The sequence below is a fragment of the Macadamia integrifolia genome, chromosome 11, assembly GCF_013358625.1.
Source record: "Macadamia integrifolia cultivar HAES 741 chromosome 11, SCU_Mint_v3, whole genome shotgun sequence".
Classification (NCBI taxonomy): Eukaryota; Viridiplantae; Streptophyta; class Magnoliopsida; order Proteales; family Proteaceae; genus Macadamia; species Macadamia integrifolia.
Window position 1 is genome coordinate 25,067,349 of NC_056567.1, and position 15,635 is coordinate 25,082,983.

Genomic DNA, 15,635 nt, shown 5'->3' on the forward strand with positions numbered 1-15,635 from the left:
AAGAAGAGAGTATTACCATTTAAAAAAAAAAAAATGAAGAAAAAGAGGAGAGAGGAGGCGGGATGGTTGGAGGTAAGGGTGAAATTAAGGGTGAAAGTTTGGCCCTGACAATCCAAACTCAAATCGTAACAGTGACTGAATATAGGGGTGCGAGCGTAATTTGGTATTATGCAAGGAGTGTTTCTCTAATTGTGGCATTTTCTAGGGTGTGGCACTGTAAATTATCCAAATTTATTTTTTCACATACATATGTCAGGTAAATAGCATACTTGAAGAGTCCTCTTGTTCCTCTTATGAGGGGCTAATTCGGATTCCGGACTCACCCCTACCCCACTTCCCCCACCCTAGTGACCCAATCAAACCCATCCTTATGAGCAACCCCAGGCCCGGTATCCTCACTTCCTAGAACCTTATCGGGATAGCAGTAGACTTGGTTTCCTCTTTTTTGGTCTTCCCATTTTATAATCCTATCATTTTTATTTTTTATTTTTTACGTAAAAGATCCTCAAGGGAGGAATTCATTAACCACATTGGGCAAAAAGGAAGCTACAACGCTTAGAAGGTCATCCGGAAAGGAATGTCTCTACATACCCAAACGAGGGCAGAGCAAGGCCCACAAACGACCGCTTTATTATACATGAATCCATATGTTTGATGCAAAAAATGTCTTTTTACATATTTATTGATTTATACGGTAAAAAATGCGTTTTTTTTTTCAAAAAACCACGTATTATATTAAAAAAAAAAAATTTCCGAAACTCAAAATGCCATATAAATGAAACTGGGTAGCAAATGCAATCCTCAACACTGAGGTAAGATCCTAATGATCCAATCCAGTTTTTCATTATAGAATTATTCAGATTTTTATGATTTTCTAATGATGACTTGATTTGTTGCCACTTTAGAGGCTGAGTAATGTGCTGGGGACTTCTATTTTCTAATGATGACTTGATTTCTGGTGATCTTTATAGGATACTTTCACAAGTAGCTCTTGTATGCACAGAATTGAAGACAATACATGTGAAGTGATTTATCACCAACGAAATCTGAATTAGGTGCCACCAAGTCTCCCATGGGGGGGTTTGTGATGGTCCTAGTAACACGATGAACAATATTCTTAGAATCTGAGGGCACTGCGTGGTTTAGGGCAGGTGATGCTCATCCTCTATTTGAAGGTTTTTTCTAAGGAAGTGCATCAAGTCCTCGTATGAGAACCATTTTTGTAATGATTGATCTGTATAAATGGAATTTACCCAACAACCAACTCTGTGGTAGATTTCATCTATAGATCAGCTCGTATGATAACTTAATTCACACGCTTTTTTTAACAACAGCGAGCTCCAATCATAATTGTTAGGTGGTGTTTATTTCAGTTGAGGTTCTCTTTTGATAAATTCATTGTGTAAATGATATTATAACTTTTGCTTAAAGAGTGATGATATTAAACACGTAATCTTATCATTGTCAGATATTTTCTATCCAAATATATATATATATATATATGTCAGATTTAAAAAAAATATTATTATCATATGTATCCATATCTATTTTATTGTCATTCTTGAACTTACTAACCATGCTAATACCCATAATTAAGAGTGTCAAAATTGGGATCAAACTGGTTAGGCCGATCAAAACCTATTGAAATCAAACCAAACCAAAACCGATATGGCCTATTGGATCATGTTTTGGATTGGGGTAATGTGACTCCAAACCGAAACAAGTCAAAATCAGAAAACCAAAATAATCCAAATCGAACCTAATAAAACTGACATCAAGCTATCTAAATAGCTTCATTTCATTTTCCAATTGAGATTTTGGAAGTTGCCCATGTGACTTCTTAAACTTAAAATTTTAAAATGCTCTGGTTGTAATAACATCCATGACATCCTCGACTATAACAACTACTTGATGCCAATTCTTGGTTCCATTGCATTCATCCTTGTTTCTAATACTTTCCCCCAATCTTAAAAGGGTGCCAAAGTAAACTTTTATGAGAAAGCAATCATGGATATGCAACTCATTTCCATCATTCCAACATAAGGAAGCCCTCCATTGCCTTGGTCATGTAAGTGATCCTCGACAAGAAATCGAAATCAACCCAATAACATACCTATAAGAAAACTAAAACCAAATCAAAACCGATGTTCCACATTGGATTTGGGCTCACTCATTCTCACACCGAAACCGGTCCAAACGGACCGATTGACGCCCCTACTACCAGAAAGCCAGAACCCTTCCGTCACTGTTCTTCACCATAGTTGATTGAGCTTTAAAGCTTCATGGACATGGTGAACTGAAGTTGTAGTTAGCGCTTTGCAGGTTATTTACGACAAGATGACCTGAGGAAGCCGGGTTTTGGGTTTGTGACTGTCTACCATGGAGGAAGTGGAAGCAGCTCCTCAGCAGTTTCAATGGCTATGTAAAGTTCCCTTACTTTTCCTTCGTCTACTATTCTGGTAGCTTGTTTTAGTTCTATTAATTTACTGCCGATTCTGAATATTTCCTGCATCCCACGCATTTGCAGGTCTGGGCAAGGTTGCAGTGGACGATTTGGACCTATGTTCTCTGTTTGTTTGAAGAAGACCGGTGACTAGTGCTACCTTTCATATGTAGTTGAGAGTAGGAACCATGAACAGAGTATGCGAGGTAACGGTAGGAATAACCAGACCAACGGCCATCCAGTCCAAGATAAAATCCCTGTGCAACCGTGGAAGACTAAAAGAAGCTCTGAACATTCTTGACTCAAAACCCATCCTACAAGACTTGTCTCTGTACTCACCAATTTTACAGCTTTGTATTAATTTAAGAGCGGAGAAAGAAGGTCGATTTGTCCATGACCATGTTTTGCGAAATGGGCTCAATTTGGATTTGCATTTCAACACCAAGCTGGTGATCTTTTACTCAAAAATTGGAGATATTAAAGCTGCTTATATTGTGTTTGATAGAATGTCTAGCCGAAGTGTTGTGTCTTGGACTGCCATGATATCTGGGTTTGCTCAAAAAGGATATTCAAAGGATGCTCTGGAGGTTTTTAAGGAAATGCATCGCTCCGGTGTTAAGGCTAATCAATTCACGTATGGGAGTGTTTTGAAGGCATGTACAAATATGTTGTCTTTAGAAGTGGGGAAACAGATACAAGGGTGTATTGTAAAGGGTATATTTCTTGAGGATTTGTTTGTGCAGAGTGCTCTTGTTTGTTTGCATTCAAAGTGTGGAAGGTTGGAGGATGCTCAGTATTTGTTTGAGAGGATGTTGGAGAGGGATACGGTATCATGGAATGCATTGATTGGTGGGTACGCTGTTCAGGGACTTGCAGATGTTTCCTTTGGAATGTTCCAGTCAATGCTAAGAGATGGTACAGCTTATATCTTCTAGCTAGAATAGTCACATTAGAAACTTGGGTTACTGGTATGGACTAGGGGCTAAAGGTTGGCACTCACGACGCTTTACCCAAATTTACCAAGCTTGGGCTAGACTTTTCTGGTTTTAGGCAAGGTCTAGAAGTTTGATCTGTAAAGAGGTAGGGTCGGGGTTTGATTTATACCCTGGCCAAACCAAAATTCTTCCCCAAAATTTTGTAAACTTCTATTCTTGGGGAAATTGAAATGGTTTGCCAAATTTTGGCAATTCTGCTCAAAATTTGGAACCTGGGATTTGGTTTTGCCAAACGGTTTAGAAATAAAAACACTTGGTTGAGGTCTTGTGCAACCCAAACCTGCAAGAACACCCTAGCTTAAACCTGAATCTTATATGCATGACATCAAACATAGATGTGTTTTTTTGGATCAATTGTACGTAGATGTATTATTAACCTTAGATACATGAGATGGATTGTGTGGATATTGTGATAGTAACTTGTTTCATTAAGATATTCATGATTTCTTAATGTGGACTTCCAAAGTTATGCTTGGATTGCATCAAAATGCCCAAGACTCCAAGCTCAAGCCTGAAGCTGGGTTGGGCTTTGGCAAGGGACTTGCCCTCTCAGTCCTGAGAGGTTATTCAAAGGCCATCCCCCAGCCTGTCCAATTTTCTCGGTGCCCATCACTATCTAGGAACAACTTATTGTAGGTGGCAAGTCATATGCATGTAATAATGAGTCTTTCAGCTGTCTTCTGTCTGAACTTTGGCCAACCCCTTTGGATTGGCAATTGATATGGTAGTGAATAATGTCACTCTTCAAGTATGTTTGCACCATATGAACTTTCCATATGTGGAATTTTTTCATAACAATTTATGTGGATTTCCTAAGATCATTTGATTTTAAGCTCTTGAGCATATGGTTAGGATTGTTTACCCAGTTGATGTGTGGAATGTTCCAAATGATTAATATAAGTTTTTCATAGGTCCCTTTTTTTGCCTCGTATGTTCACAACAAATGCAAATTTTCCTGTAAAGTTTGCTTTGTCGTGGATTGTCTCACACAATGAAATCCACCATTTTAAGGGTTTTTTTCTTGAAAGTTCAAAATTGTAGCCTATAAAATTTTCCGAGTGGAAACAAACAGTGTCTTAGGAAAAGTGTATGAAAGTATGGCATTGTTGTTCCACAAGTGCCTTAAGTTCCTCTTTTTAGTTTGTAGAGTGATAAAATTATTGGGTTAGATTTAAGGGTGTGAAAATATCAGATTCTAAGATTATAAAAAATATAGAGATAACCATGACATTTAAGTGTCATTCATGACAAGTCTTTGGATTTGATGACCAGGACATCATAGTATGCCCTATGACAATTCATTTGGATATATGGCTGGTCCTGACCAAGCCTCCGAATGCTTTAGGTTGGTTTTTAATCTGGGGGCTAAAGTTTTTACAATCATATTAAATATATTGTTTTTTGGGCTCATTTGTTATGGAGACTACCTTGGATACATTCACATTTAATTGAAGGTTATGACTATAGTATAATATTTGTTCATTTGCCTTTATTAGGTGCTTTAAATTCATTAAGAATAGTAGTTATTTCCTCCTTGTAAATTGTTTCCGTGCCTCATTTGCATGATTACTCATATCGCTAATAATAGAAGTAGTTTCCCAAAGCAGTTGCATACGAAGAGTTCCAAAAGTTTTTGGAAAAGCTAACTTTTTTTTACGATTTTGGTTGAGGCATGTTCCCTGCATCTGTCTTTACATTGCTGCTCTTTGAAAAGAAGCTTCCTTGTTGAATTCTTCTTTTTGCCCTTAATTTTGCAGTTCAGTTCTTCAGTTGAACTCTCAGTATCTGTGGTTTTAAAATTTTTTGCAGGTATGATGCCTGATCAGTTCACTTTTGGAAGTGTTTTGAGAGCCTGTGGTGGAGGTAAAGCTCTTAACAAGGTTAAACAGATCCATGGTCTTATTATCCAATTGGGTTTTGGATCTTATGAAGTAGTAACTGGATCATTGATTGATGCTTATGCAAAATCTGGCCGTTTGAGAAGTGCAAAGCTTTTGTATGATTCTATGCCAGAAAAAGATCTGATCTCGTGCACGGCATTGATCACTAGATATGCACATGTAGGTGGGTATAGAAAGGAGGCGTTTGGTCTCTTTGGTGAAATAATACAGATGCAAATGGGAATGGATAGTATAATACTATGCTCTATGCTTAATATATGTGCTAATGTAGCATTATTGAGCTTGGGAAGACAAATTCATGCGATTTCATTAAAAAAACAGCCCAATTGCGACGTGGCCATGGGTAATGCTTTTATAGATATGTATGCTAAATCTGGAGAAATTGATGATGCTAACCGTGCTTTTGATGATATAAAAGAGAAGAATGTAATTTCTTGGACTTCATTAATTGCCGGATATGGGAAGCACGGATATGGCGACAAGGCTATTAAAATTTTTGAAAAGATGGAAGATAACAATTTAAAGCCAAATGATGTTACATTCTTGACTCTTCTTTTCGCTTGTAGCCATACTGGAATGACCACTAAAGGATGGGAATGCTTTACTTCTATGGTTAACACGTACAAAATTAGTCCTAGAGTTGAGCATTATGCGTGTATGGTCGATCTTCTTGCACGAGGGGGCCAGTTGGAAGAAGCCTATGAATTAGTATCGAAGATGAGTATCAAACCTAATACCTCAATTTGGGGTTCTATTCTTGGAGCATGCAGAATCTATGGAAATACGTCTCTTGGTGAAGTAGCAGCCAGGAATCTTTTTGATTTAGATCCCAGGAATGCAGTTAACTATGTTGCTCTAGCGGGCATATATGCTGCAGCTGGTTTGTGGGAAAATGCTTCGGAGATGAGGAAACTGATGAAAGATAGACGTATAGAAAAAGATCCAGCCTGGAGTTCTGTTCAATGCATGAAGGAGAAATTTCAACTTCTTGCGGTGAGTTAAGGAACTTTAATGTATGAATTATAAGTTGATGGCTGGTTCCTTTTGCCCTGTTTACGACCATCAAGAATGGACAGTTCTGGTATTGTTATTGGTATCTACATTCCTATCATGAGGTCGCTGATATGATATGGATCTTACCGTGGAGCTAGAAGAGGAAGGCTTGTTTCATTTGCCCTTGCTGGAGGACCATCAACACGAGTCATTAGGAGTCTTCAGCACTTGATTGACATTGTAATGTTCCATTGAGCTCTCTTGTATCAACCTGTTGGAGTTGCCAGTTGTTAGATCAACCCTCTCCATCTAACTGCCAGTACATTGCCTGAATTTGGTAGGTTGAGGTTGAATGCTTTCAGACCTAATCTGCATGGGCCTACACCTTTGGAAGAATCTGCATTGTCGCTACTTTCATGTATTTGAATCTCTCTCTCTCTCTCTCTCTCATGTGCTCACACACACACATTTATTTCCCCTTGTTGACTCTCATATGTCTCTTTCATCTCTTCTCTTTTTCTGACATAAGCTCTATGTTGGTCTTCCACAGCCAGGTTTGTAATACGTCTGGCCATTTGCAGAGGTAATCGAGATTTTCCAGAGTAGTGCAAAGAGGAGTGGATTTTAGGCTTCAGATAGAATTCTACTGCGATGCCAGTGAATGGCCTATTGTTTTATATTTCCATTTTGTGGTCAGGCATTGGCTTAATTTACATTGACAATGATTTGGAGATCGGTGAGCTGATCGTGGGATTCAACAAAGAGCTAGTGTTTAATCCTGTTGTGGAGTGCAACGACACTGAAACTAGGAGCAGTAAGGCATTAAAACCACCATAACTGAATTACCTTCCATGTGTTGTGAAATATTTCTTTTCTGGGAGTGCTTTGATGGTTCTAATTTGAAGGCCAGGATTTTTTTTTTTTTTTTGCCCTTGTTTGTGCCAAGTGGGGAAATTAAAGAAAATCTGGGTATTTTGTCTTCTAAAAGGAATTTATTTATTTTTGGTAATTCTAATAGGAAATGTCAGTGTCATTTGCAGTCTGAAGGCCACTCTCATCATTCACATTTATTATCTGTAGTCAAATTTCATCTGTAAATCATCATGGAAGATCTTATCTTATATCTTCAACTATAATCATAAATAGATGCATCTGTCCAAATGGGCATTTGATATCTGTTTGAATACTTTTTATTTGGACTTAAATCCTTTTTTGTGCTGTTACGAGAGTTGTCCCTTTGGAGAACACTTGTTTTACTTGGAGAGCACTCCAAATAGCAAATTGCACCATTAGGATTAATGGCTCTAGACCTGCCAATTCAGGCTTGTCAATCCAGGACCGGGCTCAGCTTTTTCCCATTGGGATTTTGAGAGTTCTAGCTCAGACTCACCTTACTTAAGTCCTCAGCTCTTAACTCAAATCCCACACATCAAAATCCTTAGGAAACAAACTTTTACTATCATGTAGTATTAAAAAAAGTTTAGTTCCTCATAAACTCAAAGAAGTTCAATCTTTGTTTCCTTTCAAGCATGAATTTCTACATCACTTTCCAAGTGGCAGAAATCTGGGTTCTAGTGTAGAGATACCCTCTGTGCCTGCTGGTGTGAGAAACGATTCATTAGTTTTTCTTGTTGTCTTGGAACCTGCAAATTGTCGATCTTGATATGGCTGTAGGTCAGTGATACGTACCCATTACCTATCCTAACCAAGAGAAATTAAAGAGGAGAGAATGTGGATAGTAGAAAAAGAGAGAAGAAAGATTAAGACAAGGGGAATAAGAGATAAGAGATTAGAGTTTGGTTCTATAGAGGGAACCGCCTCAGGCTTTACGGAGGAAGCCCTGCCTCCTTTACCTTTCCTACTTACAACTCCTTCCACTAGAGCACTAACACTCTAACCACGATGACTCTTAACTTCCTTCCCACATACAATAATGACAACCACAACAATATCAATTAACACCACACTTGCACTAATATCATATAATATTATAATTATCAACCAATAACAAGTGACTTGCCTATTACATGCTAGGCATGGTTCATTAGGCATGTAACAGTTAGCTACCAATCCTTGAAGTTCTGCTGCTATTGACTTAATGTTGGAATTTCTGGAAATTTGAGCAGTTCTGGTTTTATTGAACAGTGTTATTGCAATTCTGTTTTTTGTGATTTGTAAGTCTTTAGTCTATTTTAGTTGGACTTGTATTGCACTGAAACCATAAAGTTCTAAAAGTAGGGTTCTTCTATGGCTTTCTCATCAATGTGACTTCTTGTGCGGCTTTGGTCAAGGTTGCCACTTGATTTGGGTGTTGGAGCTTTGTCTCTTAACTCATTTTGCAGTGAGATGCTCTTTTACATTGTTAGAGTATGCATCTGGCACAATCTCCAGGCTTCAAGGTCCATCATGGTTTGAATCAAGGGAAAAGACACATTCTCTTGTGACTAGAAAGATGTCAGTTCAAGAGTCCAGCGTCGTGTAAAGGCTACGCAAAGTTATGGCGCGGAAATATTTCCTTCTGAAATAAACTGGAGGAAGTTCGGCTGACTGCAGCTCGGTTGGTTGAGAAGTTCCAATCTGAAAATAGTGATGAAGATCAGGGAATGAGTAGTTATCGTAGTACATTAGCATTACATATTTCATTGAGGTCCGACATGGTGGGACTGGTTCAGTAGAGGAACTAATTTTCTCACTGGGCAACACAAGGCAAGAGCTGGCTTTCTCATCCTGGCCATCGACCCAAAATCGGATCTTGAGGTGTTCTGGTTTTATCAGTGTACTTGTTCTTTATATTGATCTGTAAATTTAACTTTTGACAGTGAGTGCCACTTGACCCAGTGTCTATAAATCTGTTGAGAATACACCATCTATAGTAGGTGAGTGGTTAGTAGTTTAGGTAAATAAGAGCTGTATTGTAGGCGGATTTAATATTGAAAGAAGAAATGGGGTAGCTGTTTGGTGGTGTCTTCAGAGTTGCAGCTTTGGTTGTCTACCTGACTAACAAGAATTTATCGACAGAGTGAGAGGGTGGGGCTGCTGATTGAGTTTTATCTTGACTGGGGCATGTATATGGTTTAAAGTATCTCCGATCCCGATATGATACCCTCTGATACGTATCTTCAATTTAGTTGACCGATACGATACATGAAATTTTTAAAATCTTTTCGTATCGATATATATCCTACGATACATATTGATATGTATCAATACACTATCGATATGTATTGATACTCTGAAAAATATAAAATCGAGGTAAAATATACGTTTCAGTATGTGTCGGTGAGTGTTTGTATGTATCGTTCGGTACGTATCAATGAGTATCATTACGTATCGGTATGTACCGATACAGTGCGCTATGGTCATATAATGGCCAAGATAGGTATTTTTTCATAAAACACGATTTTTTGAGGGTTTTTCTTCCAAAATTGCTGCTAGTCATATTTCTCTCTAACTAAAGTGGAAATCAAGGTTGGGAACAAGGATTTTACATTTATGGGACAATTGCAAGCCTTGAATTCTTAGTGTGATGCCCTCAATTTAGTGTTTATGTATAATACATGTTATCAATAGTTTTTTTTAACAAATTTTTATGCAAAAGTGTTTAAAAAGGTGTTTCATATCCATTTATGTGCGTATCTTTAGCGTATCTCAGATACAATACGATATCCTTCGATACGTATCTTAATTTTGATCGACCGATATGATGATAGATACCGATACTTTAATCCTTGGGCATGCATCAAGAAAAATATTGGTTTCTGGTATGTAATTTGTTCCTAGGCATTGCTGCTGTATTTTTTTCTCAGCAGGACCGGAAAGTGTCCTGGTATTGTTAGTCTGTCTCATCTTCTCAACTATTTATTGATGTTGCATGGGTTTTTACTGCATTCAGAATCTATAATATATGTATTCACAAAAGTTGTCAATGACAATGTGATGATCAGTGAGTGGTATTTGCAGGTGGTAGTGGATTTTGAGTGGCAAGACCAGGTTTGATAACTAGATTGATTTCATCAGTATTGTTTCTTCAAGCTGAAGGGTGCTTCATCTATTTTGTTGGTGGTCAAGGCATGATTAAGTACACAGTTCGACAAGGTTATAAAGATTAACATTTGGAGGATTATTATAAGGCCAAAAATCATTGAACACTATTTTTTGTTAGAATCTACTCCTGTATAGGTTGTGATATCATGAATGTTCAGCATTTGGCAATACTGGTCTTCCACAGCACAAACTTATGTTCTCTTTTTCTAACATAAGCTCTATGTTGGTCCTCCATACCCAGGTTTTTGCAGAGGTAATTGAGATTTTCCAGAGTTGACCAAAGAGAAGTGGAACTTAGGCTTCAGATAGAATTCTACTGCAATGCCAGTGAATGGCCTATTGTTTTATACTTTCATTTTATGGTCGGAGAAAATTGTGCATTTCTTAACATTTGTTAAAAAAAAAAGAGAAAAAAGAGCAACCCAGTGCAAAAGGCTCCTGCTACTGCAAGTTTGGAAGGGACAAGTGTGTACGCAGTCTTACCCCCTGCTTCGTAGAAGAGGCTGTTTTCAAATTTTGAACCTGTGACCAACAGGTTGTAATAGTGCAACTTAACCGTTGTGTCATAGGTTCGCCCACTATTTCCTTCCATTTGTTGTTAACTATTTTTTCTTCAGGGAGTGCTTTGATGGTAGATCTCATCTAAAATCTATTACTAAAACCGTAGATCGATGCCACTTGAAACTTTTAGTTGGATGGAATCCTTTTATATGCTGTTACAAGAGATGTCTCTTTGTAGGACACTTGTTTTACTTGGAGAGCACTCCAAATTAAGGGTGTCAAAATGGAATCGAAACTGAAACCAAATATTGGAACTGAAATTGACCGTTTATGATCAAACCAAATTGCACTGCAAAAAATGATTCGGTTTTGATTTCATGGGTTAGACCGAAAAAACTGTCAGTTTTAAACCAAATAGGAACTGGTTGTACCTCCCTAATACAGAACTAGGATTGACAAAGTCAACCTAATCCTGAGTTGTAAGATACGATCAAAGAACATTCACAAACATGATAGGGTAATAGCACAAATAGAATCGCCAAAATTGAAGGCTGGAAGTATCATTGGGAATGGGGAACCACCAAGCTAAAAAAAATAAAAATTTGAACAGAATTGAAAGAAGAATCGGATTTAAATATATGTGAAGATTGAGGATGAAATTGCAGAGTTTGGACACTTGAAACAGCAAAGGAAGAGAATATAAGAAAGAAACAAGGACCCCTCAGGCTTCACACTGCAGAGGGTAAGTTGGATAAAAAATTAACTCCACCAGCTTTAATCAAGCACAAAGAAAAATATCTTCAAGAGAATAAACAACAATAGCAATTAAGTTTGTAAATCATAACTCTAAAGGGGAGCCTTGAAGATTTATTTATAGGTAAGAATACATCCTAATAATCTATTGATCTCCTCTAAAATCAAGTCAAAGTCCAAGTTTGTGTGTTGCATGTGGGTTGTTGAGCAAAACATATGGGCTACTGAGTCAAAACATGTGGATTGTTTCCAATAGACTGGAGACGCAACAGCCTTGTTCTGGGCCGTTTCCTTAGTTTACTCAGTAGACTGAAGAGGCTGTGACCTTGCCCTTCCTTCAGTTGTTGGCCTTTAATGCTGCATTAGCTCTCCCTGGCTTGAAAACATCTGCCTTTGATGAATGAGTGAAGGTCAAGTAACGCTTATAGAAGTCGAGATCAAGTTTCTTGAAATCATCAACATGAATCCAAGTATTGTCAATTCGTAGATGACCTTTCCATTTGATAAGAATTGCATGATAGTCAATGTCATGACGTGTCACCTTTTAGTTGTCATCCAAGATCTCCTCAATAATATCGTGGTGGGTAGTTTGAGTTGTGGCAACTGCAACATCTGCTCCGAATCTCCGTCACCTGAATGATACCCAACATAAAGGTGTAGATTGCCACGTTGAATACATTGCTTATGGTCATATCATTTGGAAACACAAGCGCATAAACATTAGGTCATACTCATTTCAGCACCTTATAGGGATCCATCTTCATTGGATGGAGTTTAGTATTAATACCTGTTTGGAACCGCTCAGAATTGACGTGAACCATACCATGTCTTCCGGTTTGAACTCCACATAACACCGATGGTGATCAGTTGAAACCTTATGCACTTCATTGCTTAAGGCGTTACATCGTTGAATGTCGTCATGCACCTCAGTGATGTGGTGCAAAAACTCGTCAGCCTCAAGGCTAACTCTAGCTTGGGGTGGGAGTGAAACATGATTTATAGGCCCCTTTGGTTGAACTCCAAGTAAGTTCTCAAAAGGAGTACGACCTGTTTTCTTGTTTACTGAGCTATTGTAAGCAAATTTAACAATGTCAAGGATAGAATGCCACGTCTTCTCATAATCTCGAACTAAGCATCTCAGCAAGTTTCTCAAGCTTCTATTCACTACCTCCATCTATCCATCAATCTGAGGATGAAATGCAGAAAAAAACATCAACTTTGTATTTGTTTTCAACCAAACTGTCTTCCAAAAGTAGCTCATAACTTAATGTCACGATCAAAGACAATGTTATTAGGCAGCCCATGTAGTTGCACTACTTCCTTAACGAATAACTTTGCAACATGATGTGTCAAAAATTCATGCGACATGGTATAAAGTAGGCCAGCTTACAGAAACGGTCTACTATTACCATAATGGAATCATATCACTCTTTTGTAGGGGCAAGACAAGCATAAAAATCCATGCTAACATCAAGCCATGGTGCATCAGGAATAGGTGCTAGAGAGTATAAACTTGTATTTTGTTTTCCCTTTTAGCTAACTGATATACACGATATCTCTTAAGCACATGGTCAACATTCTTAGCAATGTGTGGCCAATAGTATCTATTTATCACATGTGCAAGAGTCTTATATTTTCCAAAATGTCCTCCCAAACCTCCTCTATGTAACTCTTGTATAATGTGTGATGGTGTAGGGAAGAGTTTGGTATACATAATCGTGTGGAAAAGAAATAATACCCATCATGCAATGAGTACTTTAGGTGTTGTCCACCTTGCTATAGCTCCGCATATATAGTGTTAAAATAAAAATTATTCAAAGTAAGCATTTGTTGGCTAAATGCATTAGCCACTGCATTCTCTTTGCTTGTCTTGTACCTTATGACAAACATGAGCTCTTACAAATAAGCTACCCATTTGGCATTCCTATTGTTGATCGAATTATGTGAGTGAAAATGCTTCAAAGTTTCATGATCAGTGTATGAATTCCTCACCAATGAGGTAATGTCTCTAATGGCGTAGCACATGGACGACTGCATACAACTCTAAATCATATGTCTAGTAGTGTTTCTTGGCATTATTACGTTTTTGGTTGTAGAAAGTGATAGGATGCCCTCCTTGCATCAACACTCCTTTCTGACCAACATGTGAAGTATTTGTAGCTACTTCAAATACTCCGTAGAAGTCTGGTAAGTGTAGTACCAAGGCCTCTGTCATCTTCTTCTTGACAAGAAAAAATACTTTTTTTGTCGCAGGTGTCCATTCAAATTTTTCTTTATTCGCCTTCATACATTCGGTAATGGGTGTCATAATCACACTAAAGTTCCGAATGAATCTCTTGTAAAAGGAAGCCAAATCATGGAAGCTACGGACTTCTATAAGTGTCTTCAGTGTGAGCCATTGGTGATGCTTTTGATCTTCTATGGATTAGCTTCAACATTTTTAGATGAGACAATAAATCCAAGGAATATAACCTTGGGCAGCATGAACGTACATTTCTTGAGATTTATGTAAAGCTTCTCTGTGCGAAGCACTCTCAAGATTTGCCTCAAGTGGTCAATTTGCTCTTCTTAGTGTTTACTATAAATCAAAATATCGTCAATGTCAACAACCAAGAAATGACCAATAGAAGGACGAAGTACCTGTGTCATAACGCACATGAAAGTACTGGGTGCATTCGTTAGACCGAAAGAAATGATTTTCAAGTCGTACAAGCCATCATTAGTCTTAAAGGCCTTCTTCTATTCATCTCTAGGACAAATATGAATCGGATGGTAGGCACTCCTACGGTCCAATTGGAGAAAACCCTAGATCTAGATAGCATGTCCAACATGTCATCAAGTTGCGAAATGGGAGCTTTGTACTTTTTTTTTTTTTTTTGTCCTATTGTCCAAGCACATACTCCATGAATCATCTTTCTTCAGTGTAAGCAAAGCTGGTAATCCATCAACTTGTCATTTCAGCTCAGTATGCTCCGTGGGACTAAGTCTATAAACAGGAAGATTCGATAAGACCTAACCTGATACCAAATCAGTGGCGTGCTATATATCATGTATAGGAGGCAATTTATCAAGAGTTAAATTAGAAAAATCAGATAATAGATCTTTACTAGGCTTACTAAGGGTTACCTTAGGTTGAGGAGTGACTCTTGAGCAACAAGGGCCATAGCCATTCTTTGTTTCCTGAGTTGTATTTATGAATTCCTTTTGTGGAATAACCAACAACTCCCTCATGGTATAGCAAGCACTTTCTCAGTTTCAGTGCCTTTTTGGTTCGTCCTCAAAGCTTTTCGTTGTCGCGTTTTAGTGAGTATATTTACTGAATGGAAAATAGTAGGAACACCCTTCCACTCGAATGTGCACATATTTTTCTTATCTCCAACCATTGCATCATTATTGTACATCCACGGTCGGCCAAATAGAACATCTATGAGCCTGATTGGAATCACGTTACACCATACGTTTTCCTCATATCCATGAAGCTTCAAAGGAATAAAACACCACAAATTTACCTCTAAAGTGTTTCCATTCAGCAAGGGAACCTTTGGTAGGGCTAGGGTTTTAAAAAACCCAACCCAACACGACTCGTGTTCATCCCTAGCTTCTAGGTTGCTTCCTTAGTCTACTCAATAGACTGGAAAGGCAGCAGCCTTGCCCTTCCTTCGGCTGTAATTCTTCAATGATGCATCACTCCCACTCAAATACTAGCCTCTAAATCAATTGAGTTAATTAATAAAATAATAATTAATTTTATAATCAACAACTACTAGCACAGTTTGTTAAGGGCTACTTGTTGAAGTAGCTACCGTCATCGCAAATCTAGAGTTCGAGTCCCCCGCCACTTTCCCTTTGGCCGCCCTTCCTTGAGTCGGGACGCGTCCCAGCAACCTTTAGGCTGTCATCCTAGTTCGCCCAGGGGCCCTTGAAAAAAATTACAGATTGAAAATGTTTGCTCATGTAAAATAAATTATCAAAACCCTATATCATAATGGACGAAATAGTTTGTTT

At 38.0% G+C, this 15,635-nt stretch overlaps 1 protein-coding gene across 11 annotated transcripts; it reads left to right on the forward strand.

Annotated features, from left to right (window-relative positions):
- The first annotated feature begins 2,041 nt into the window (after window positions 1-2,041).
- On the forward strand, window positions 2,042-10,610 carry LOC122094142 (pentatricopeptide repeat-containing protein At3g20730). Of its 11 annotated transcripts, none has more exons than XR_006144661.1 (7): window positions 2,042-2,422; window positions 2,528-3,358; window positions 5,248-6,332; window positions 6,491-6,750; window positions 6,883-6,915; window positions 7,030-7,146; window positions 10,293-10,610. XR_006144661.1 is itself a non-coding variant. In XM_042664838.1 (5 exons), the coding sequence occupies exons 2-4, from the start codon at window positions 2,632-2,634 to the stop codon at window positions 6,892-6,894; spliced, it is 1,824 nt and encodes a 607-aa protein (XP_042520772.1). In that variant the 5' UTR covers window positions 2,042-2,422; window positions 2,528-2,631; the 3' UTR covers window positions 6,895-6,915; window positions 7,030-8,073. The 11 variants fall into 11 exon arrangements, 2 of the variants coding, with proteins under 2 accessions (XP_042520772.1, XP_042520771.1); XR_006144662.1 differs by lacking the exon at window positions 10,293-10,610 and having other exon boundaries at window positions 6,491-6,572; window positions 6,674-6,750; window positions 7,030-8,073; XR_006144657.1 differs by having other exon boundaries at window positions 6,883-7,146.
- Window positions 10,611-15,635: the final 5,025 nt, after the last annotated feature.

Bases quoted from the DNA above. Each gene is read 5' to 3' on its own strand.
- LOC122094142 (XM_042664837.1), top strand. From the start codon at position 2,632: ATGAACAGAGTATGCGAGGTAACGGTAGGAATAACCAGACCAACGGCC. The intron at 3,359-5,247 runs GTACAGCTTATA...AATTTTTTGCAG, and splicing joins CCAGTCAATGCTAAGAGATG to GTATGATGCCTGATCAGTTC.